The sequence below is a fragment of the Temnothorax americanus genome, unplaced genomic scaffold (genome assembly GCF_048541705.1).
Source record: "Temnothorax americanus isolate GAGA-0224 unplaced genomic scaffold, ASM4854170v1 Scaffold3, whole genome shotgun sequence".
Lineage (NCBI taxonomy): Eukaryota > Metazoa > Arthropoda > Insecta > Hymenoptera > Formicidae > Temnothorax > Temnothorax americanus.
In genome coordinates this window covers 4,002,882-4,030,025 of record NW_027509442.1, presented here as the reverse complement: position 1 = coordinate 4,030,025, position 27,144 = coordinate 4,002,882, and the positions used below count along the sequence as shown (strand labels likewise).

General features: G+C 37.3%; 3 protein-coding genes and 1 non-coding gene across 5 annotated transcripts in view; 3 read left to right on the top strand and 1 right to left on the bottom strand.

Moving 5' to 3' along the window:
• LOC143900069 (uncharacterized) overlaps positions 1-27,144 on the bottom strand; it is a 219,619-nt gene that overhangs the window by 1,341 nt on the left and 191,134 nt on the right. The window lies entirely within an intron of this gene.
• On the top strand, positions 132-6,157 carry Dnaaf6 (Dynein axonemal assembly factor 6). Its single transcript, XM_077411020.1, has 5 exons — positions 132-1,025; positions 1,956-2,164; positions 2,725-2,852; positions 3,031-3,201; positions 5,692-6,157. The coding sequence occupies exons 1-4, from the start codon at positions 911-913 to the stop codon at positions 3,158-3,160; spliced, it is 582 nt and encodes a 193-aa protein (XP_077267146.1). The 5' UTR covers positions 132-910; the 3' UTR covers positions 3,161-3,201; positions 5,692-6,157.
• Positions 7,295-7,367, top strand: Trnat-ugu (transfer RNA threonine (anticodon UGU)). Its single transcript has one exon. It is a non-coding gene; the product is annotated as a tRNA-Thr (tRNA).
• LOC143900091 (cysteine-rich secretory protein 1) overlaps positions 25,283-27,144 on the top strand; it is a 66,098-nt gene continuing 64,236 nt past the window's right edge. The window contains exon 1 of the mRNA XM_077411058.1: positions 25,283-25,443. The gene's annotated coding sequence lies outside the window, so the exon portion shown is untranslated. The remainder of the gene's footprint in view (positions 25,444-27,144) is intronic.

Genomic DNA, 27,144 nt, shown 5'->3' with positions numbered 1-27,144 from the left:
CGCACGTCATCGATCGGTTCTCCGCTAGGACAAAAAGGGTGAAAAAGGGTTCAAAGCATGAAAAAAGGACTCAAAAAAATTAGTAAAGAATTTTTAAAAAATATAATTTTTTAAATATTCCTTAAGCAGTCATTATTTATTTAAAAAATACTCACAAAAAAATTTCGTATTTCGACTTAGGTTCGAAATGCGCGGTTATTTTATTAGATAATATCTCGAGACCAGACTTGAAACGATTTTAAATACAAAATCGGAATATGAATATTAATCGTATGCCTTTGTTCTTTCACAACTATCTCGTTTTACTTACCGGTGTGTTTCCTTACGCTCCATCGACTTTACGTTACGAGTGCCGTATTTTTTAATTTCAGGCAGGCATTGTTGCCTTCTTATCTCTCGCGCGTGTCGCACATCTTTGCACGCGTATTATACTTAACTATAACATCGCTATCGTCGTCTCGTCTATATACGTGTGATAAAAGTGATTGAAGTTAAATTAAATTTTAAAAGTCATCAACGTTACCGCGATGCCATCGCGATTCGGCAACTTTTATTTCCCTCTCGCGTGACACGCGATTGAAATTGTCCTCCGATCGACGACACGGGGGACGACTGTTACACATATTCAATTTAATAGATAATAAATAGTTTCGCGCCGCGCGATGTCGAGCGTGGAATTTTTCGACCGAGTCAGTTTTCGCATCGCGGATAACACTGTTTTATCGGGGCATTCGGGGCAATCCCGAATCCCGACAATCGTGCATGATGCCTTACATCACGCTGCCAGCCGCCATGCCGGCAACAACGAGTTTCGTCGCTATAGCGACGTCAATTTGTTGTTGCGGGTTGCGGGCTGTGCGCCCTGGCGAAGACGGAAGAGCTATCCTTCGCGCGTGTATAATATTTCGCGATGGACGACTGTTTCCGTCCGGGGAATTTAGAGGCGCTTCAAAATTTAATCTGCCCGCCGAAGGACGACTCCGACGAGGAGGACGATCTACCGCAGGCGGGCGCGAGGAAGTTGGGTGAGAGTTTACGCTTTACGACTGATTAATTATTGAGATATACATATATCCCCGGCGCAAAATTGTTGCCGTTAAAACAATCGGCGCCGCGGCGACGCCGACGCCGACGTATATATAATTTCCCCTGTGCAATTTCGTGCCCGGTGAAGCCCGTGGTGGTGGTGGCTCGCGAACTCAAATCTCGTTGTATCGTTATGTTTAATTCGACGTATTGTTCGGGATATTATTTGACCAGGCGAAGAACGCAAATTAATTGGCAAACGCATGGCAGCGGTACTATACGCGCGCATTCTTTATTCACGTATTTTGTACGTTCGTAAGCCGGTTATTTATGTTCTGTTTGCATTCGCGGCGAGAGAGGAGAACGAAACAACGATAAATAGAAAGAGAATTTTTTATCACGCTTCTTAAGTGGATATTTTATGAAGGATTGCATTCTCTCCTCTTTCTCTCTCTCTCTCTCTCTCTCTCTCTCTCTCTCTCTCTCTCTCTCTCTCTCTCTCTCCCCCCCCTCGCTTCTCGTTGGATGACAGATGTGGTAACTGGCTAATTGAGACCTGAGCGCAACATATAATACCGCGAGTTTCATATGCATATTTCGATTTCCTCTTCGCAAACCGGTAATATTATCGACGTAACGTTTTATGAACGATCCAATGAGGCAACCCGCCGCGCTATGTCAATCATTAATTCTATAATAGGACTCGTGTGTAATTTCTCAATTCACAATCGTGCAACGTGCGTTAATTATAAATCATCGTTACACATCCGTTTTTAAATTGCCGTCAAACAGCTCTCGCGCCGCCTCTGGGCGATCGTTCGACGCTATCGTGCATTATTCTCCGGGACAACGTATGACGTATAGTTATTAGTCATTAGCCGAGCGGAACGCAAATTTCGCAGATCGCGAATGAAATGAATTTGCCAAAGGGCCGGGTGACATCGGCGCGCCGAACGACCCTTCCCCGAGCGATCGTTCGGGACCTCATGCACCCCTACAGGGCGCGGGTGACGATATTTGGCATCCCTCGGAGGCGGCCGACACCCGGAGCTCGCACCAGGATTACGACCCCAGGAAAGCGCCCGAATACGAGATGAAGTTTAAGCAGGCAGTGACGGCGGAGGACGTTTATCTGGGAGTAAGTCGCGCCTCTTCCTTTTCCTCCGACAAACGAAGTAGGGATTTGGATAATATTGAGGATTTCATATACGTCGTAGTTCATATTCTTATCGTAAATTTAACGCTAAATAGCCGATCATCCGATTTTAAATTCTATTCCTGTTACTATAATATCTTTTCTGAGAATTCGAGAATATTTAATGTATGAGAATAAGTTAGATAAAATAGACGATAAATCTGTTATTTTTTATTATGGATTACATATGTTGACCTACTTCTTCAAAGCTAATAACAAAGGAGAACTTAGAGAAATAAAACAATAAGATGATAACTTAATTGTTTAAGAAATAAGATTTATATCATCGTCTTCGGATCGCGCTTTGAAAATAAAAATGTATATGCAGTTTTTCTGAGGGAAAAAAAAAAACAAAATCGCCGTCGAAAAAAAATTTGTATAGCGCGATAAAGCAAACGGGACCAAGATAACGCGATATACGCCGCGTCTGGATGTCGAAATTCATTTCGTTCGACACGTTACGTGTGAGTCGCGGCCTTTAAGACGGACGAATTATTATTTAGATGGGCTTTAAAACACCGAGCACGGCGTCCTGCGAGTGGCTGTCGGTGCTGGTGAAACTGCCCCAGGAAACGCGGGAAGAAGTGGAGCTCTCGGTGGAATCCGAGGCGATCGACGTGCGCAGTCCAAGGTAAGACGGCCACGATCGAGAATTTATCGGGATGACCCGCGTGGACAGAAGAAGAGCGAAGCTCGCTCGCCGTGTCGGAGTCGCGTTTGATTCCGACGGGCGCGAGCGCGTCCTTATTTGACAATTTTACGAGGCCGTAAATCTGCCCGACGCGTAAACCCAGTCGCGATTTCGCTAGATATCGGCTGCACCTACCGACGCCGCATCCCGTGGATCCCAACGCGTCGTCCGCCAAGTGGCACAACGACACCTCCACCCTGGAAGTCACCCTGAGACTCGCGCGCGAGCTGGATAACGTAAACTTTTAACTCCGGATCGATACGTCGTCCCGTCGAAGGAACTCTCGTTGGTGAGTGTTTTAGTGCGCTTTTATTGTTCCCGATACTGCCCAATTGGGTAACATAACACTTTCTATATACAGTCGTGATGACGGATTCCGCTTTAACGAGCACGAAATAAATATCTCTTTAGGCGAATAGTTTTTTCTGCATCCTTTCAGTTTATCTAAATACAAATATATGTAATATGTATTGCAGTTGATTTTGAAATTAAAGTCTTGCTTATATATATATATAAGTAATTCAATTAAGCTCATCTTGAGAATTTTCAATAATAATTTTTTATTTCTGTTTTTTTTTTATTTTTCGTTTTATATATTTTTATTTTTATTCACTTTTTAATACAATTTTTTATTTCTAAAGCTTTTAATTCCGTGAGAAGGTCTTTATTGTCGCTAGTCACCGATTTTAAAAGTTTATCGTGTCTTGACGTATCTGTCCAGGAAATATTTATGCGAAAAGATCTGTTATCAAAACGTGTTATATTAAAATGAAGCTTACGTATAATTTCCATGCATTATAACGGCATCTTTAATATATTTATGCGAGACCACGTGCCGCGCATTCGGTTTGTGATAAACGCGCGATTTAAAGCACCGAGCATAAATCCACTTGAATGAACCAAATCATTTTCGAGATACGTAATCTCCCTCGCGCGCACGAGGATGCGAAACCTCCGTCCGTTCATTATCAAAGAGACTCGTCTCATACCCCGTTACATCCTGATGGATTTTTCTTTCGTCGACCTCGCGTGTCGCGCGCGATGGCGCGAGTAACGTATCAACAACAAAATCGTATTTGCATTTTGTGTATTATAATGCCACGTCCTTGATCGCGCCACGCGCGTCCGCGTTACGCGATGCTAATTTCCCTACAAGTAGAAAATTGCACCTTCGTACACGTCGCGGATAAGTTCATCTCGCGTTGCGCGATTATGAGCATCGATTATGCCGCTGTTTGTAATTGAATGTTTATTGCGCGAGAAAGCGAGATGGTGATTATCGGCGATAACTGACAATAGGCGCGCAACCGTCGCGTCAGGGCGGGATGGACCGTCACGATTGTGCTGTAAGACAATCGTTCGGGCGATCATACTCGGCGAAAAAGCCTTTTTGGATTTTGATAGTATAGGCACTGCAGGATGATGCAAAGGAATGCACTTGCATTATCGTTCAAGAGGATGGAAAATGTTGGATCATAAAATGTTGACTCTTTTCCCTCCTCTCTTTCCCACTTGATTGCTCTTGCAGATGAAAAAACGCCGTTGTTGTTTAGCAGTTTAGCGTTGTGATTCAATCAGTTGTGATCAACCAGTGTTGAGCACAATTAATTAAGTAACAAAAACAATACAAAAATATTGAAAATATATTTATTTAATTAATTAATTAAATTAAAATAAATTTAGAAATAAAATTGGTTGTTAAAATTAAATTTATTTTATTTATGTGAACGGGATTTAGAGAGAGTTTCTTCAGTACACATATAACAATTGTAATTATAACATCAGCAAGACGCAGAAATAAATGCTGAAAAGAAGAATACAAAAATAACAAATTACAATTTACAGTACAAAACAGATAAGATCTAGCGAATAAGTAAGATAGTAAAGTATTGATCGTTTAAAAGAGTTTAGGGTTGGAAAAAGTCCACGCGATTGGAGAATTTGTTCGCCAGCATATTAATATGTTCTCTGTGTCTAATATTAATAAGAAATATTAATAAGAAATGATAAAATATACTAATAAATAAATTTTAATAACTAAGCTTTTTTTGATTATATCAGATTATCTGTTTTTTTTTTGTTAGTAAGAAGTCGTAATAATGTTGGAGATGAATAACGTTGGCACATTCGATACACGTGAGAGTATATAAATACCTCGATATTAAATTGACTTCTCGGTATACTTCGAATGTATGTACATCTCTCTTTCTACTTATCTTGCAATATACACGCGTCGCGATAATTATATATATTACGAGTTTTAAAGACCAATTACTGGTGGTAAATATGTTAACGGTAACCAGATTACGTTAGCCGACGCGATAGCGACGACAAAAGACGCCTTGCAGACTTGAGAGTGAAAAACCAAAGCAATTGCTGTGCAGTAAAAACGGAGGATTACTCAAACGGAAACGTACGACGTGCTTTATAACGCGAAACAAACAAATGCTTCCGTTTCCACCTTCGGCTAAAAGCATTCGTTTCGCCTTTTATTTATTTTCCTCCGTGGAACGTAGATGCATAAATTCAAAATGATTGCGCTTTTTTACACGCTCCCCCGTTTTAACGTGACGTTGTATATACTCTTAATCAAATCAGCACGATTTTCGCGAGTCGAATGTCCACGGACCGCTTCTAATTAGCCCTGTCGGAACTTAATCAACCCTTGAACGTAGTTCGTTAGTTTCTTGCCTTAATTTCCGGCGGCTAAAGTTTTTAATTCCGAAACGGCGAACTTAGCCGTTATTATCGAATAATTTTCTATTTTGCATTTTTGCAGAGAGAATCCCCGGACGATCATACCAGCGTGTAAAAAGTTACAGCGTCGTAAAAAAATTACGTTGCGAAACTGTGCGCAGTTCCTCTTTTTTTTTTTTTTTAAGATTCTCCTCTTCCCCGATCTCGCCGAAGAAACTGGAGGACGATGTATAAGATACATCCGTCGATTTTTACAACGTTTCGCGATAAAGTTAAGCTTGCGGAAATCATGGTTTAATGCGTCCAATAATAACAGTAACAATAAAGATGCTTTTGCACGAGTTGAACTTTATCCTGGCGGCGCCGCCGGGGTAAAATTTTACTTTATCCTCATTTACCCTTAAAGTTTACACAGACATCGCGAAGTCGGTAGCTTAAAACAGGGCGACATAGTGATTTTACGATAAGAGCGCAGGCGAACTTTGTCGCCTGGCGAACGCACTCAGGGATGCACTCCCCAAGGTATGCGAAAGGTACAGTGGCTGCGCACATATAGAACCGGCTGCATTACGACGAGCTGTCCTTCATCGACTTCCTCCGCCGCATTTCGTAGCTTATTTGACGGAAAACGAGTGATGGAAAGCGTTTTTCAGGAGCCTTTTACATCACGCCTTGTTTATCATTGTCAAAGTAAAACGCTTATTTTTTTTTAATGACGTAGATAGTGGTTTTACATTTAATAAACTTATTTTGGTTATATATATACTGCGGTATTTAAATATCATTTTGCTTCGAGTTCTTGAAGCTTAAATTCATTACATTGTCTTTCAGATGTAATTTAGATACGATAAGATAAAGGCTAAACGTTTAATGAATTGAAAAATTCGGAGATAGTGTGAGTAAATGCAATCGTTTTTGTAAAACGTGACACTTCAGCAGATTTAAAGTTTCGCAAAAATGTCGAGTTTTCAGTAGATGCGAAATAAAATGCGAAATGTCAACACGCAAATTTATAGTGGCGGCATATGCGAGCATTTCCTTATAAATATGCAATATTGAAATAAATATTTAATATTTAGTCGTAGCATATATCGAAAGAAGCGGTTCAAAAAGGTACTGAGAAATATATTAGCGGATTCTTTTGGCTCGGAAAAACTGGGGTAAAACGCTACTGTATTGTAAAAAGTAGAAATATCCTACGCTATGATTTTCTAAATGAACAATTTTATTTGTTGCAATCCAGGCAATCTGATGTTTTACTTGAATTCTCTTTTGTTCGAATTCTTGGAATCCTTTTGAAACAAACTTATGTCATATTTTCTAACACAAAACGACTTGAAAAAAAACTAGCAATTTTCTTTATTTTAATAGAATACTTTGTGTGAATGTTTGTTTATTAACAGAAAATTTAAAAAACGATAAAAGTTCGATAATGTTGTGAAAGTACATATAGGTATATTTAATTAATGTATTTAATAGATTCTCTCTCTCTCTCTTTTTTAAAGAGTGGTTTTTCCGTTTTTCTGCATGAGAATCTTTTATATTTTTTTTAAATTGACGATATTATTTTACAAAATAAAGAAAGAAAAGGTCTATTGCAATTAAAATAACATCTTTGTTTAATGCATTAAATATGACTTACGTCCTACCACTTTTTAGCGTGTTGAAAGAAGTGCCAATCGAAAGCCTCCATAGCTCAGGGGTTAGAGCACTGGTCTTGTAAACCAGGGGTCGAGAGTTCAAATCTCTCTGGGGGCAAGATTTTTTTTTTTCAATATTTCTCCATAATACACCGATAAGCTTTTTACAACAACATTAATTTTTATATTACGTGCATATGGTAGTGCATATACAGAAATATATGTTAATTTTATTGTATTTATATATTGTATTTTTATATATTTACAATATATTCACATATATACGTATAAATATAATTATACGGTATATGGAATATTTCAATCACGTATTCATTAAAAAAAAACATAAGAAAAAAGTATGCAAATACGTATCCGGAAATATTTACTCAAAAAGGTACCTAATATGATGATAAAACGTTAATGACTATGCATTTGATATCAGTATCACGATATGATGACTCATTCGATTATTCGCCTTACATGCACATGTATAAAAGGAAAGAAGTGTTAGTCAGAACTTGTAGATGTGTGATTACTATTAATGAGTATAATCTTTTCATACCGGATTTATTAATGTACTGATTAGCGTCGAAAATATAATACAACTTTGGTATACTTAATTCGACCCAACTGGCCAACTTTATTTAACAGAACGCTACGTTTCGACCTCGGGTTTAGGTCCTTATCAAGCGTCAAAGATACAAAATTGTTAATTAGTTAGGCATAATGAAACGTAGCGTTCTGTTAAATAAAGTTGGCCAGTTGGGTCGAATTATACCAAAGTTGAATTTTTTCACTTACTGGCGATATAATTCTCAAATTTTGCTGAAAATATAATACTTTAATAAAATTTCCATTGTCAGGCTTCTAAAAAAAAGTGTTTAAAAAACGTCCCTTTTTTCAATATTTGAATTGCCAATAATGTAAGATTAAAAATTCTTTAACATAGCTAGAATCTATTTTTTTAACGGGATTAATATTTCCGCGGAGCTTAATTAAAACGGAGGTCCGTTTCTAATCCGTCAGTCAGTTCATAGAAGCGGGTTTCTGTATCGACTTAAGGAATTGCCACGCGGTGTCGACGTCAACGTTTATTAAGAAACTTTGCCCCCGTACCCTTCCACAGGATCGTTTGCGTCGTATAGTGTTTTAGTATATACATAATGTACAGAGTGTATCAGAGGTTGCTGCGCCCCTTGTTCAGTTACAAATTCCTCTATGCAACTCCTTTGATAAATTTGGAGTTTATTATTCTTTAGGGAAAATATTATAATGGAACTTCCGATTTTGCAGTTAGTTAACAACATAAACTAATAAGCTAGTTAAATTTGAGAAAGAGACTGAGTTGCAAATAGATATATAGTAGGATGTTACTTTTTAAATTTCAATTAATTTTAATTAATTTTAATTTCCAGCTTTAATAGAATCTTAATGAAGCCTTAAATATAACGATGTTTCATGTTTAACGTTAGAAAGTTGCGATTAATCAAACGTTCTTGCTAAGAACCTGCGGAACTGCGAGTTCGCCGATATGTTTATAAATTAGAGGAAATGCGCGAGTTTTGGTACATCCTGTAGACGTAACGAGAATTATTGTTGACTGGCCCTGCGGAGTATATGGGATATTAAACTTTCCGGAACTTTCTCAATTTAGCATTGAGCCATTGTGGCTACCGAGCTCCTTGAGTGCCTTCCGGTCAAGACTCAATAAACGGTAATACAACGTGATGTTGTTTCGGATCCTGAAATTTACGTGAGATAGTCGCGGCAAGTTTGCGCGAAAGCGTTTCGCGCGTGAACGTTTTCCGTTCGTCGGCGAAAAACCCTCTCTACGTTCGAGAGAACGTAGATTTAATCTTCTTAAAACCACTCGCACTTTTTTTTAACATAATCACTCACGTAAGGTATATTTTACACTTCAACATTATATCGCAATTTTCATTGTTATCTCTTTGATGATTTACATAGTTAAATAAAGGTTGTGTGTGTGTGTGTGCGTGTGTGTGTGTGTGTGTGTGTGTGTGTGATTATATTCTATATATTTTCTAGATAAAGGTATAAGTGCAAAAGTTTTTTTTCTAATCGTGAAACAATTTCTTTTTGTGCAGCGTTCGATCGATGAAAAAGTTTTACATATTCCATTTCTACGTAATGCAGATTATAACTTTAATCTCAGTTTAACTTACTTATAGGCTGCATTCCGATATTCACTGTCAGTAATGAAAATCTATATTTTTCTATATTTTGCGTCACGTATACTATAAATTTTCAGTACTGATAGTTACCGACAGTAAATATCGGAATGCAGTCTTTATCTTTTCTAGTTCTAAAAATTAAAAAAAAAAAGATACAAAGAATCTAAGTTAAACCGAGATTAAAGCTGATCTACATTCGTATAGAAATAAACATTATACTTTGTGAATTTAGTAGATTCCTAAGGCTGGGGTGTATTTTACACGTCACGCGAGGGTCAATAATCGCTTTTTATATCACAGAATAAGATATCGTAAAATCACGCAAGGTTACATTTTGTAATTGATTGCAGAATTATAACAACGATCTGACGGCGATAATACGAACAAATTCAAAATTTCGTTTCTCGGGCAACCCGGGAACTTTTACGTACGGCGGAGCTAACCGCAAATAAACTAAAGGCGAAATAAACTGCGCGCCGTACGGCGCGGATCTCGGTCTCCGTGATATATTCCCGAAATGCGCCCGAACTAGCGTATGCATCCGGCCAATTATTTTTCCATTTCTCGCGGATAGCGTTAGCCATCCTCTCGCCCGCGCCATTGCGCTTTCGTCTGAGTTATCATTCAAGAAATGGGAAAGCCATAATGGCCTCCGAAACGCCGTCTCGGAAAAATTTCAACGGGCGTGCACGTAGAGCTCTCTCTCGCAATAGCTATCGCGCGCTGCCACGCCGGCCGTATGGAACTCGCGCACTCGGCGAGGGAACGAAATTGAAAAGCCCATAAGCCTGCCAAGTGTGTACCGGGTGAGCCGATGCGATACCGGATATCCGCCGCGCGCCGCGTATCGACGGCAGAATTTATTCGCCGTAAGACGAAACGGAAACACCCCTGCGATGAGCTACATCCTCTGCTTCTTTTTGCGAGGAAATATCCAATAAAATTCGGGAATTTTTCTTTTCTAAACTGTATTTTGCTCTCAAAGCTCTTCATGAATTTTGAAGAGCATATCTTTTCGTATCGTTAGATCCCATAATTTTATGTACATATATATATATATATATATATATATATATATATATATATATATATTTTTTAGAATTTACGCTGTTCGAGCAAATGAAAAAACTCAAAACAAATGCGTGAATATACATTTTTAAATGTAGAAATATTCCCGAACTTCTTTGCTACAATATTGAATCGGGAAATCGTTAGAATCGGGAAATTACATGAATATTTCTCATACACCACACGTTGAAATAAATTATCTTGTTTTACACGCAGCTATTCGTGTTTGATCGAATAGATTGGTAAAATGTACCGAAGTCTCCGTCTATGATTCTCTTATTTCAGTATAATAAATGGTAGTATAATTTACATGGTAGTATAATCTATATGTGTTCTACGTTTTCTATACGAAAACGGACTTCGTGACAGATGATTAAGATTTATAGCTATCTATTAATGTTCACACGGACCGAAAAGAGGAAGTGCACAAGCCGAATACGAGCGTGGCATGCGAAAAAGTTATTTATTTCGACGTATATACATCAAGAAAATAAATCACGTTATGTTTCTGACATCGTAAACCGATACTATTGCAGTGATGAATCAGAGACCTTAAGTACTAAATATAGCTCAAATTTTTCAGAAAGTTACTTTTTATTGATCTAAAAACAAGGGAGGAGGAGAACGCTGTTGGTGCTAAAATAATGAAAACTTGTATGAAGAAACAAACGCAATACGAGCGGTGCAACAAAATATCGAGCTTTGGTTTGCGAAAAAAAGTTTCAAACATTTAAGATAATAATACATGTTTCGCGTTTTGTTAACATTTAATTAGCGCAAAGCAAGCAGTTCGTTGGTGTTCCGCTTTAATTTCAAATACAAAGTTGCAGAATATCTTAACGCAGAATGTAAATAAGCAGTCGCAGAATGCAAATCAAGGATAAAGAGAAGAAGCGGTAGACAAAGGTAACTGTAGTAACAGTTCCCGATCTTTTTCTCCGCCCCAGAGTAGATTGAATAATCTGAATAAACCGCACGATACCTCTGAATGCCGTCAGATTTGTCGCGCACGAAAATATTAATATTTTAACTCTTTAAATGAAATACTTGAAATTATATTGCATTTTTGCTGTACAATTACATTTACAATTATAATTACGCAATTACACTTTCTGAATGAAAGGTACGAAATAATATGATTTAATTATTTATAACAAAATGTCAAATCAATGAGGAGCAATTGAGCAAAGAGAAAAGAAAGAGAGAGAAGTTAATAAAATTTTTACAATTAACTTTAACTTTAATTAATTATATAATTTAAAAAATTATATAAAATAAATAAAAAAAATATATATATATACCTATATAACTTCTTCACAATCATAAATTTGCTTTTAAAGTAAATCTGATGCAAAATTCATGTTTTGATCCCAATTTAAAGTATGTTTTTTATAATAATTCTATACACGTGTTGCCTTTTACGACACTTTACACTTCTTAGACTTTGCTAATTTCTGGTAGTTAATTTGCTACATTCTTACAATCTTGATATCGGCCTTGTCTCTTCAATTTCCTTGTCACATCTTAGATCGAAGATATATATAACTTCAATTGCCCTATTTAATGTCGCGTGGAAAATTTAGACTTCGCTGTCCATCTCATGCTTTTAGTCTTTTTTTAATTACTTAATTTTACCGCTAAAGATTTGGTTGAAGACGATATACATATATGAGGCCTGATTTGTGAGCAAAAGAGAGAAAATACTTAAATTTTTATATTAAAAGAGTTTTGTTAACTCTCTTTTCTTTTTCTTTCCATCTTATTTAAAGAATCGATTCTAAACTCATACAAGAATTTATAATGGAAAAGATGTTTTCCATTTGCATAGCTTTGCATTTTGCAAGACAGGCTCGCGTTACTAAATCCCGCGGCCTGGATCTCGAAACATAAAACTTCGGCAAATTTCCGCGAATCGATGAAAACGGCCGAGTTTTTCTATGCCGCATTCAGTTTTCCCGGATTTGTCAATCGGAAACGTGGATCAACAGAGGATTCAAAATCCTCTGGATCGGGATCGAGAGTCCGCGCGTGCGGAACGATTTTCATTCCGAGCGGTGCATTAGGACCGAACGAGGGACGTTTGTTGATTTTCCTCGTTGAAAACGACGATTTGTCTGCAAACATTTGGTTTCCCGAGGCACGGCCCTACATATCCGACTGCCCACATTTTTCCTCTTTCGTCGACGTCGTTCTACACTCGCCACTGCATTTCTTAAAACCGCGGTTGTCAAATAATTCTACCGACAGTATATAGGTACATATATGCGCGTGTATGCGTGCGTTATACAATAATTAAATATAAGAAAAATGAACAGAAAAATTGGGCTTTTGTTAAGCAACATTTTCAGATACCATGGAAAAACGTAGACATGTAATAATAGTAATTCATTGTGCGTTTACTCGATTTTATTTCTGAAATTGCAATTTAAACTATTCAGCAAGTGGGTAGTGGGTTAATAATAAATAATTCAGAATATCTTGGCGGACGTATGTGCATATGGCAAATGGAAATTTTTAACAAAAATTTAATACGTTTTCTACAATTACAATGAGAATTATAATTATAATTAAACAAATCGTATTTTTTTTTACATTTTTAGTGAATTATACGGATTTTTTAATAACATTGTTTTAAAGTTATATTATATTAAATATAATATATCATTCTTATTTTTAGTTTGCGCTTCTATAGGGACACCCCTGGTATTGTCGAAGAATACGAATACCGAATTGGGGGACAAAGTTCTATTCTATAGGTTACTTCGACACGAAGTAACGTAACGTGGTTGCGCGCGAGGATGCGTTTGCCTTCTTGGCCCAGTTTGCCGGGGAATATAAAGGTTCTTGCGCAACGTTGTTACTGATACACAGGCAGGAAATTGCTGTGAGTTTCGATATATGCGATATCGAAACCGTTTATAACCGAGAAATAAACGTCGAACGGTATCTCGTTTCTGCGCACAGTTAACTCGTCGCGACATAGTTTAATGTTTAATGACCGAGGCCGGGCGTACCTCATTTCCGCGCTTCAATTTGTCGGATTCGAGAACGTAACACGCGAGAATTAGACGTTATTGTATTCGAATTTATACATCGTTGAACTTGAAGACGAAGTAAGCCTGCCTTCATTTAATTTGGAAAACAGGATCTTTTCTCATTTATGGAACGATTGGAAAAGAATGTTATAGAATGCTAAATATTTTAATTATTGAAAGAGATTGATTATAACGATATCGTAGAAACTGAACGAGGAGAAGGAAAGTATTATTCATTTTATTTGTTTTTATTTTGATTGTATATACAGCTTTTGTTATATACGCATATTATCAGATTTTCAATTTTCCATCAATATTTATCAGATAAAGAATAATGATAGAATAATGGCTTTGTCATTAAATATGATTCGATGGTACTTTAAAAAGATTACATTAGTATTATGGAATGATGATTTATTGTATTTATCATCTATACTAAATATAAATTTTTCCCTCGCAATGATCTTCAAATGCCCGGATGATTTGGACCATTGCTCATCATTTTATACAGCCCGTATGATCAACTAGCGTTTCCACAATTTGCGATTTATTCATGCCCTATATAATTTTACGCCATATATTTTTGCAAAATTTTATACGAATTAACATTTTTCTGTACAGCATACATAATATTCATTATTCTTCTTGCATGATATTTTGAATGTTGTAATTACATAAAAAATAAGGATCTATTTTGTTTTGCTTCGTACATTTAGTAGTTCCAAGGAAAAAAAAACTGTTAGGATCCAAACAAAAACTCAGGCAGTTTGACAGGGAGTTCGTGAAACTCGCGAAATAGTACTCAGCTCACGACTTTCCCGTGAAATTTTGTCAATAAGGCAAACGTTTCTCCAAGGGTTAAGTAACTCGCGGAATTAACGTCGAGACGGCATTACAAGGGCGCGAGAAAAGCGCGATAGGGAAAGGGGGGCTTGAAAAAATTTTGTCCCCAGAGAGATTTGCGGTCTGCGCTTTCCGGTTTACAACACCAGTGCTTTAACCTCTCTGAGCTATGGATTCGTTTGCTTTTTTTTTTTTTTATAGAATTGCGCTGCCATAGGGTGCCCCACGGACCAAGTGTTTATCGAAGAAATATCGTAGAGTAAAATTTCTTCGTTGAGAAATGTCTCACTCGAGCTACTTTTCAAAAATGTACAAATATTAAATTTCTGACTGTTCTTTTAGTATTTGATTCCAAATGCACTTTTAGTTCGAAAATTGTTATCGATCCTAATTTTGATTAATTGCAAGTATCATTGAGAAGTTGAGAAGACGTTGTTTATAACAATTGCTTGCTGCGCGTTTGTTCGCAGCTAAAATTTTCTCGATGATGAAAACGCGCCTTCACACCGTACCTAATTTATTTCTAACCCTCTCGATTAAATGGCGCGTAAAACGAAGGAATCTCTTGAAGAACTACTGGTCTCAATGGGCTATTTTGTGAAGTACCTACCCGGCCCTCGCTTTTAGAAATAAGCACGCCGGGACGCCGAGTTATCCTTTTTTTTGTTACAGGGATAGAATAACAACTACGCGGTGGATACCGGTTAACTTTTATCTTCCAACGTAAAGTTACACAGTGAGTTTCCTCCTTAGCTTTTTTTTCGCGGTTCTTTCTCTCTCGGTCTTTTTGCATCCGCTTTTTGTAATCCAATACTCGCACGTTGACGCTACCGTCTTTTCAAAACTTTTGTTCGGAAGCACGGAAGCTTCGTAATAGCCACGGTGATTGCATCGCGCGGTATCGATCCGCATTAATTTAACAATGCAAGATGATTTTTTGAGCTTTTTTTTTTCGTTTTGTATAATCTTGCTTCGATAACGATCGATCTTTTCTTATAGCGTAGATTGCCGTAGACGATCCACAGAATTGACAGAATTCGCTGGAGCTTTTTAGAAATCCTCCGTATATTTTAGACTTTTTTTGCTCCCTTTACCGAATTGCTATCAAAGAATGAGAAGGGTAACAGCGCACGAAACGCCTCGTGGTTCCGTCGCCCATGTTGGGCAGGCGGTGCCAGCCTTAAAAGTTAATTGCAACGGCGGTCAGGCAAAGCAGCGGCAGATGTCCCGGATGTGAAATTTTCCTTGCCGAGGTCAGGTCGGTCGGAGAGGGCGCGGAACTTGTGCAGTTTCAGCAGGACTGATGGGAGTTGGGTGAAGTCCTAATGCCCGCCGGACTCTGTCCCGCGGCGACGCCGACGCGAGGCCGAAGAAGGAAAAGGCGGCGTCCCGAAAGGGCGAGCCGATAATCGTTTCGAAAGTGGGTTCGTAAATAACGGCACGAACGAGCTCCTTCTCGGAGCTCGGGGAAAAACGCAAGCTTGTACAATTAAGATATTGATACACTTTGATTCATTCGATTTTGTCATTCGAGATAATGAAGATAAATTTGTCATTTAGGAATTCAATTAAAATAATTTACGCGAGATATATAACTACAGAAGATATCGAATAATAAAATTCTTTCACGGTATACACGAGGTCTGCCCAAAAAGATTTCGAACAATTTGTCTTTATAATTTTTGGCAGTTTACTTATTTATACATGCATGTTCCTTCTCGATTGCCGTTTCCACTTTCCGAAACAGTCCTATTATAGTATGCGTTTTTTAGGATCGCGCGTAAATCCATCTACGAATTTTCTTTGATGTCTCCAAGTGTCGAATCCTTTCGACGTAAATTTCGTTTTGGAAAAAAAAATTGACTTGAACTGTAGAAAGACAATTCATGGTTCCTTCACCACGACCCGCGCTCAAGCACGCGCATTGCTGCTGATTCATTTCCGTACCAAAACAAAGATGATTGTACTTCCTCAGCCTCCTTACTCTCACGATCTGGCCCTCGCAGACTTTCTTCTTTTTCCAAAACTGAATATTCGACACAATTGAAGACATCAAGAAAAATTTGCAGACGGACTTACGCACGATTCTGATAAATGCGCACTATAATAGAACTGCTTCCAGAAGTGAAAACGGCGCGGCGTTGTGAGTGGATGTTATGAACAGAGGAATATTTTTCGAAGGAGACAAGACTGAATAAGTTGTAAGTAAACCTCTAAAAATTATAAAAAACAAAGTTCGAAACCTTTTTGGACAGACTTCGTAAACATGCGTTAATTTTTTTACTCGTGTCAAATAAGTTATGCAAAATAGAGAAAAATATTTTCTATCTTAGCAAACGCCTCGTAAGAGACTACTCACTTTTGATCCAATAACGTTTGATATTTGTGGAAAATTCATGGAATCTAAATATTTAAATTCTTTCCGCACACACACAGAAATTTATATGTAAAAAAATGTTGTTCTACTTTTTTGTACCATCAATTTCACAGCGTCGAAAGAAACGAGTACTAATCACAAAATTTTGATTAGACTCACATGAGAGATAAAAGTATGATTTTGAAGAGATAGGAGTCAAGAAATGCGCAGAAAACTCTTCGAAAAAGATCGCTTTCTTTGGCCTTTACGTATATGTATCTTCTTAAATTGTTACTCGAAGTAGATTTGGGTGCAAATGCGTGCGAGAGTATATCCTTCAGATATACATACAATGCTGCCTTTCTGCGACATCCCTCGATCCGTAAATTTCGTTGCTTACGTAAATACCGAGCGCCACGTATCCTTTACTTTGCGTTTAACTTCGTGAACCAGTTCGCCCTGTAATCCCTCGGGAGCGCATAGAGGCGGCGCAGGACAGGTCGAGTTTACTACGGCGAAGGAAATTCCCGCGGCAGCTCGCACGTAGAATACCGAACGATAATTAGGTATCGATTTCCCACGTGCCACGAGGGTGTCGGCGATAATCGACGTCGTCTGTTTTAGCTGTTGTCGTGTGTATATATGTATATCGAGCGCGCTCGTAAGTATTTTTCCGGGTATTCGTGAATTCCTAATGATCCAGTTGATTCCAGCATTGATAGTGGAGTATTTCGACGAGACGGAGAACGCGCCGCTCGGCGCGCATCTTATACACGTATTTATGACAAATTGCGGATTCTCCATTCAAAGTGAAGATTTTAGAACGCCAAGAAGGCGATCTTTTGCGTAATGGAAGATTCACAATTTTTGCAAGCGTTTTTAAAGCGAGAAATATATTCGGCGACCCCTAAGTTAGCCGACAATTTATATTACAAATTTTAGTTTTACGATAAGCTCTTCGTAGATTTCTCTGTTACGAAAAACTCGATTATTGAAAAATTAGCAAAAAATTGATAGAGGTTTTGTGTGTGATACTCGATTGAGATTATCGGATAAGAATCTGTTCTTCAAGTACGAAAATTTAATTTACATCGCTCAGGTAATGAATAATAGAGAGAAGTAAATTATATTTAAGCGCAATTCTAAAGAAACTTGACTAGTAGTTAATGTATAACTTTTCATAAAGATAGCATTTCATTTTGTGGGAGTAAAATAAAATTTTCTCAACACAGTTTTCAACTTTTCTGTGTGTTGCGGCATATTGTTTCTTTAAATTTCTTTCATATCTTCTTCTCAAATATTGATTTTTAAAATATGTAAAATCGGTTTAAGTAATTGCTATGTCGAAATAACTGATTCTGAAATTTATAGAGAGAGATACCGTTACTGATATTAAAGAAAGTAAGTTTTGATTTACGTGTATGCGATTTAAAAAGGATTATCGAGAATTTGGCATGTAACTTATGATTTAAATCAATCTTAAAATAAAAATTAATTAACATTAATTAACATATTACAATTTTTATTTAAAACTATTTATTAGCAGCATGTTCACATTTATAACTTTATATCTTCCATATCCATATTAGCATGATTCTATGACATTTTGATTTATTTGGATAAACAATTTTCTTTTGTACACAACTAGCAGAAATATATTCGTGCGTGACTTTTAAAACATTGCGAATATTAAAGTTACACCAATACGTATAAATTCAATATTTCAAGTTATTTCCTGATTTCATCTAAAAATATCATTAAAATAGAAATGCTAACATTTTTTTCTGATCGTGTGTCAGAAAAAGATGGACCTGGCTTTTTTTCTGCCTTCTCACAGAGAATAGCACACCTTAAAAATAATCCTGTCTACATAGGACATTCCAGAATTTCTGAGCGTCGCTTAATATTTTCCGTTTTGGTATAGACGGCGTATACCCCAAAACAGAAAATGGATTACACATAGTGACGTCAACTTCGCGGTATGAAATGCCCTGTATCTGGCATCTGGAGGGTACTGTATGAACAGGACAGGCGTTCTAGATCAGACTTCGCGGTGCACGAGGAAGAAGCCATCCGTTAAAGTTTATATTCCACACTTTCGATGCTTCCTACGGCACCGGAACTGCGGTGTTCTCGACGATATACGTACGGTCGCCATAAGTCACGTACCGTACGAGCACCGAAGTATTTTCTACCCCCGCGTATTTCAGAATTCGCCCGCCCCTTTTTTCCGGGTGAAGTAGATAAAGATGAAGCAATCGAATAGGAAACGTTGACATTTTACAAAATTTTGCCGCAAAACATCTCGTCATAATTTGAAAACTTTTTCCCTGCACGAGGGAACTAAAACTGTAAAATATTTGTGTCATTATTTTGAAACTTCGAACGGTTGATTAATTATGCAGAATAATATAAGTGAAGAAGCATATAATGTAATGATCCAAACGCAAAATATTTTAATTAAATAATTCGACTATTAATGATTTACAAAAATTATAATGAATTGGACGAGACATTTTTTAAATAAAATGTTTATTTAATGTATGAAAATATTTTTATTACGATTCCCAATTCTATTTCGTCTAATTCATTCAATTATTCAAGATCTGGATTATTTATTAATTGTTCAAGTTGCACGATAATACAAAAGGCAAATGTATTAGTTATAATAATTATATCTCCTATTACTGGTAATTACTTTTCAATAGTAACTACATACTTATAATTAATAAATATTATTAAGAGAGTTTTCATGCAAATATTAAATAATTAAAAACAGATAATCTTATACAAAACTTTGTGTTTTTATATCGCATCGGCTATCATCAATTTTTTTAAATGAAAAAAAATATATGTATTAACATTTGTTGATTTTTCATCAAAAACGGAATCTAACTTTTCCGAGCGTTCTAAAGAACTCTCGGAAGATAATGAAACGTAAACCTCTACTTCGTCGTCCAATCAAACAAACGAGCTACGATCATACAATATTTGGTTATGCATTGCCCGAAAGTCACAGATATAATTGAGAAAGTATGGAAGCGATTTAATTAAAATTGTTCTCTTATATATATACATATACCGCAGAAAACGGAAGAATCGTGCGATCGTGGTTTCTTTTGCCATCTGAACACAAGGGGGATAGATAACTGAATGCAGAAGGCAATTAGTGTCTGTTCGATCTCTTTGTGCGTCTGACAGTATCCGCTGTTCTACAATGAGCGGATAATTCAAGTATTGACATAGAAATCTTCCCGATACTGAGCGGGGCGTTTTCGCATAGATAGAGAGAAGCGAAATTTCTTTATTATCATCAATTCTAAAAAGTCATGCAGAAATAAAATTTATTCTAAGTGCTTAGAAATTATTTATATAAGGTATTCGAAAATCGTTGCATCAAAATTTGCAGGTATTTTCTTTGATTGAAAAAAATTGTAAGTAATTTCATAATTGTGCACACAAAAAATCGCTATATTTAAATGAGACTGTAGAATCTGCGAAACTACTTCGTAACATGCATTCTGCAGATCGATGCGACCCTTGTAGGATTCAGCATGCTTGTTTCTGTAAGCACAATGTAAGCAACGAAGTGCGCGCTAATGAAGAGAAGGATGATATAATTGTGCATTCGGTCGTGTGGCGAGTGCATAAATCTCGGCACGGTACGAGCAGTCCAAAAGAGGAGTATCGTGAGAGGGAGAAAAGTCTGGAAGAGCGCGAGGACAGGGATAGTTGCCGTAAACCTCTTATCTGGAGCAAGGATACTGAAGAGCAGACTCCAAATTATCCCGCATACAATATACATATATGTATACATGTGTGTGTGTGTGTGTGTGTGTGTGTGTGTGTGTATATATATATATTCCTCATGCGCAAGGGTGTCTCTTATTCGCTCCCCATCTTTCTCAGGAATATTTCTTTTCTAGTCGTTTGATATTTTCATCGCGAACATCGTCTCTGTACGTGTCACTTTCACCTAATTTCGATGTGATTGCGAGATGCGATGAGGATACCGACTTCGCCATTCAAACGTTTCTTGATCTTCGTTCGACATTTACACACAAAGATCCGTTTCCTTCACGGATATCTGATGAATACAAAGTAAATGATGTAGGAAAAATAATGATAATCCGCAATAAATATCTAATATTGAAAGAAGATTTCAATTCGTCATTTCGATGACGTTCAAGATATAAGACAGAGTTTTACAGTTAGTAAAAGATAATTCATTAACATTAATTTATCAAGATATTAATCATAGTAAAATGAATATATTTTCTTTTCTTAACAAAATAAAATTTATATTTTTATTGTATACAATTTATCCCTCAAGTTACAACTTCATATCCTTCAAGTATGTGTAAAGAGCTTTGTATTCTCCGTAATTTTTTGTATCTATGCATTGAGCAATTTAATGCAGATTTTGCTTTAGCAACGGTAATGACATGTCAATTGATTTCACAGATCCCTAATTTCACAGATCCTTGCGTCCACGTCTATCACGGTACTTAATAAATTCCTGATTTATTATTCATGAATATACAGTTCCCCGTGGGCCCGTTTTAATGTTGCGCGCACAACGCAAATTTCCCTCATAAATAATATGCCTCGCATTTATCGCGGTGACAAAATTTTGCGGCGGAAATACTGATTTTTATACCTTTTTAGGTACGCCACGCGGGTACGGCATAGTTAAGAGGAATATTTCCTATAACTCTGCGGAGTTAAAAGGAATATTTCTATTCTCAAGGTGCTATTCGTTTCGCACATGAGTTATATATCGTTTCGCGTTTCTCTCCACCGCACCGTTTCTCCACAGACCTTTCGCTTTATCTGTTTTTGTCCCTTGTACCGGGTGCTGCAACTCGACTGCAACCGCGGTTTCTCTTCATTATATATTGACTAAACGAATCTCTAAGAATAATCGCGTTTTTTTAAATCTCGTACGTCTTTATTATCTTTTAAACGGGATATTATTGAGATTAACGGCGCGTTAATACGTTCTATATACGGGAACAAGATTATATTGAGTGCGCGAAATATTGCGATCGATCAGATTTAATTCTTTCGCTTTCCCAAGAATTATACCTGCCATTTTCTCAAACGCAATCTCCTTCAATTGTTTCCGCGGTAATTCTCGGTTGAAACGAAATGCGACGAGGAGCGCTATACGTGTAAGTATGTAATACGTTTACACATACGTGTCACGTCCCAGCCTCCAGGTTGGAAGTAACGCTCGCGTTGCCAATTTACATGTCCCGTCTTGGTTGCCCGTGAGCGCACTTCGCCTACTTACGTACGTGATTCCACACCTGTACACCGTAAAGACTTACCTTCGTCACTTATATGAGCAAAGAGTCAAAGAAGCTTCGCGCTACCTCGTCACGAGTCAGCCAGGGATCAAGATGTCTATGAGCTATCACGAAAATGATCAAAGTCGGAACCGAGAGCCAAATTTTCTCCCGGAAAAATTGCCACCACGAGTAGTATGTGCGAGTTCCTTCTCCGCATACACTTTCCATCCAGGTCGATTAATTATATCAGTGTTAAATATCTCTTGCCGACATTTGCGACTTTCCGCAGAATTTTCGTCAACATTATAAAGAAATAATGAACAAAATATTTCGTGTAAATCTCTCCAAAGATCTGTAAATTAGTTAAAAGTATCTAATTGAGGATAATGATTCTGACGTTTTGTAAGAGTCCGTTATGAGAGACTCCAGTTCAGATAGATATATACTTTATATATATATATATGTGCAAACTTATTATAATTATGTATATATACGCATCGCCTCTTTTATCAATTTTCATCGCGGATCAGATATTTTTACAAATTATTTCATTGAATGTTTACTTTTAGATTCCTTAATATTACACAAATCTGCATTTATTTTTATATGTTTCATAGATTTTTAACGTCATGGATCACCAATTTTTTTAAGTTCTTCACAGATCCTTGATTACACGAGCATTTCTTTCACGGATTCTTGGTTTTCTCAGTATGGAATTCATATCGACGATTAAATCTGAAATTTCACAAATCTTTGGTTTTCGTATCTATATGATGTGCCGGAGATGCTTCGTTTCGTAGAATATCGCCTCGGCGAATTACCGGGCGTACAAAACATCGAAGAAAAACGAGAAGAAATATTATGGAAGTCGCGTTGGACGGGGGCAAAGTTTCGGTCTGACTCTCCCGATAGTCGCTATCCTTAACTAATCTTAACTTCGGAGGGAATTTCGTGACCAATCCCGTAGAGGAACTGTCGAACCTTAGTACGCCGTGCGCCGACAAGGGAATCGTTTCAAACCGACGCATACAGGACATCTGGTTCAATCGGGTAATCTAACTACTCGGCAATACAATAATCCACGAAGTGATAAAGTGAATAAAGTGAATCAATCGAGGGCTCATCTTGATCAAAATTTCACCAGCTGCAATCAAAACTTATGGTGATTCGAGATTCAAGCCACAGCGAAAAAGTTGTTATTTTTCGTAAAATTGTTGATTAATTAATCGTAGGAATGAGAATCACAAAGAACCGAAGAATACCACATATCCATGCACATATTTCAACATAAATATTAATAATTAAAACGAAATAATACATATAGCCTTAGGTATAAGTAAGAAAGAAATATTTATACTAGTTCGCGAAAAAAATCCATCATTTTGGGATTACACAGAAAATGATGGATTTTTCTCTTTATATATATATGCGCATAAACAACACGATCAAATAAGTGGGCTTTATACATCACTTCCATAAATTTTCCTTATGTTTCTCCCTAAACGAGAAAAGCTGCTTATACCATTGCTCCAGCCAATGGGTCATATTTGCCTACATTTTGCGCTTTCCATGACATATCGACGTCATCCATCTATTTTCCATTTTAGTAACGCAATTCTTATAGTAAAATAATTTTCATGTTGCAATATTATCGATCAGCGCAACGTCGACCTAAACGCAAAATTCGCCAAACCACCGCCAACGGCTGAAACCGCCGGTGATCGATCGCGAAAACGCAAATGACATCGACGGGCGATATAATAAATTACATATCGCGAAACGAGCCGTCTCGATTACATATTTCGCAAATTAAACGAGAGCGTAACGAAATTTTTAGCGAATTAAGCGCATCACCGTAACGCGACTGGTGCGACTGGTTTTAATAATCGGCGGGCTGGGGGAGAGGGGGGGGAAATGGCGTTTAAATGTGCATTTCATTTGTGAATCTCGAAAAGGGATAGGGCAGATTTCCGGGTCAAAGGATATTCATAAGCCGTAGGTGAAAACACCAGTCGAACAGACGGCAGTGTAACGTTCGTTTTACGCCGGTAATTAATGTTTTATTACATACACTCATGCGCGATACTTTAATGTGAGCGCGTTTAACACGCGAGATGCTCGAGTAATACTCGAATAACACACGCTTGTTGCATACGTTGCGGACCGTAATAAAATTTATATCGCTCCGATGTTTCTCTAGCGTTTTTTTTTTTTAATATAAATTATTTTGCTGTATGAAACGTTCGCAAAATCGCTTGCGCTTATACAACGCGAATAAATATAATACATCGATGAAAAAAAAGAGGCAATTAGTACTTTATATCTTATTGACCCACGTGACAATAATATCAATATTTTAAACTTAAGAATTCTATCCTGAAGTGTCTACGCATAATATAGATAAAAAGAATTTACACTTTTTAATGATTTTATCTAATACTCTCTAAATCTGAATCAGTGACTATTCACTGATTCAGATTTAGAGAGTATATTTTATAACTACACGGAAAAAATTAGCTACCGTAGCAAATCTAGTCGTAAAATATGGACAATTAACATTTTTTTTGCTGCGAGAGCTATATTTTTAGCAATAGTAGCTTTTGCTGTTACTGCTGCTGCTAAAAATGGAGCTTTAGGTCGCAGCAAAAAAATGTTAGTTTTCCATATTTTACGACTCTTTTTTTCCGTGTATGTATAAAGTACTTATTGTTTTTGCGCAAGCATATTTGAATAAACTAACTTTACTATTAAATCCCTCTTTAATTGTTCGTAAGAAAAGACCGCCTTAAATTTTTTTCTGTAAAAATAACAAAATAAAATATGCAGCAGTAGAACAACCTGTGTAATTATTTGTTATTCTACACCGTACGCGAAGAAAAAAAAGGGGAAAAATGTAAGACAATTTATTATCTCCCGCGGCGTCTACAAGTTCAAGCTGCAACTTGGCGTTGCATAATAATATTTAATCATATTTAATCACGCTCGGTATGCTTGCGCGCCGGCGATCGCGCGACAATCTGCAATATAACGACCGTTGCGTGTATATCGTCATGCGGAATTGTTTGCGTTCAATCAAGCAGCGGCTCAAGTTGTTCTCCGCATTTTCATTTTCCTATCGAGCCGGGATGACTCAAACGGGCTTTTAACGAAGACATTATTACCGCGAGCCTTCGAGACTGATTACTCTTCATCAATAGGAGGGCTTCACGGCGCTCCCAAAGACTATAAAAGACAAGCCGGTCGCGATCGATCGCCATTCGCCAGTACACCGCGGTTTTTTATCGTCGCGGTGCCGAGCAAACGTGCAGTTCGCGTAGCGCAAAAACGTTGCGCCAGCTTGTCGCATCTGGCTCTCGCAGTATTGTATTATAGCAGCAGCGGCAGCGCGGGCGACGCTTAAAGGGTGAGTTTCTTAGTTTGCGAACGGCATTGCGCCGCACCCCTAATGCCCCCACGTTATTGAAATCGGACAATATGGAATTGATGAGTTCACGTCAATACAGGCATACACCCACACGCGCGTGCACGCACACACCAATAGGAATATTATTTCGCGATATTTGTGATTTTCCAATTTTTCCTTTCTCGCAACTGTTTATTATACCTGGACTTGTATTTTAATGGTGCAGCGCGCATTGAAACGATGAATTCTCAATCCAGCGATATTATTCCACGAGTGATTCGTACTTTCTCGTCGGATCGTCCCGTTATACGTAGTTTATATTATAATGGAGCGATATTGAAACGGCGAGATATTTAATTCGGGAATATTATTCCACGATGTCTGACGCCCTTTAATCTTCGGGAGAGAGAGAGAGAGAGAGAGAGAGAGAGAGAGAGAGAGAGGAAATTTAGATTATAATTCTGATGATGGATCTTTATTCAAATGTAAAACGCTACGTCCGTATTTTATGTTGAAGTTTGAATTATTGTGATGCAAAACATTTAAAGCATTATTGATGAAGCATGAATATAATGAATTAACGTACAACAAATGTAAGTACAAATAAACAAATCTATAAATAACCTACATCAACACGTACTGAGAGAAATTTTTTGCCGTATTAGCAAATTATTTGTCAGTATAGTGACAGTAAACACTTGGTTTGCTGCGAGAGCTAATTAATTTAGCAATAGTAACAAACCTTTTGTTGGCAATAGCAAAAAGTTTGCTCTCGCAGCAAATCAAATTTTGTTGTCACTTAAATTTCTCTCAGTGCGTATAAATGGATAAATTAATAAACACAATTAATAAAAATTAATTTTTGTATAAATAAGTATAACTATATTTATATAATGTGTATATGCAGACAAGAGCAAATAAAAAAACGCGCCGACTAATCGTAATGTAATGAATATTTTTCTTCTAACTCATGGAGATTAATATAACGTCCCGCGCAACAAATCTTTCCATCGAATAATTGATAAAAAAAAAGATATAATAAAAAGTGGAAAACGTATCGTTGATTCCGGTTATAACGGAGGATGAGGCAATGAATGGGTGAATGAGCGCAATATAGGAAAGCCCGGAAACGGCTAACGAGGTTCGGGAGGGCGGCGCGACAAGGACACGTAAAGGGTGCGAGGCACCGTGCGCAAAAACTTCCCATATATATACGCGTATAACAGTACGAAACTGTTCGTGTAACAGCTACCGAGCGTTGCCGAGTAAAATCATGGGAACGGCGAAATACCGGGAAGAGTATGCGGCGGGATTGGCAAAACCCCGTTTGATGCAGTTCCCAACGAAACTCCGATGCAAACTGTCCCAGCGAAAACGCGAGTGTGCCCGTGGCTATCCTAATTAGCGCGATCGCCGCCGGCATTTAATTAACCTTCCGCAGTTCACAAAATTTCTTATAGCAGCGCAACGCGTGATTTCTCTTTCTCGACTTTATTATAATAAAATTTGTCTCGATAGGAAATTTCTTTATTTATTTACAACGTGTTAGTATCAAGTAAGTATATATAACCGCCTTATAATCGTTCACGTGAATTTATAATAAATGTCTAAGATTATTCACTATTCATCATTTAACAATTATATTTTACATGACGGAAGAATCCGATCGAATCTCATTAATTATACGCATTAATGTGCGCA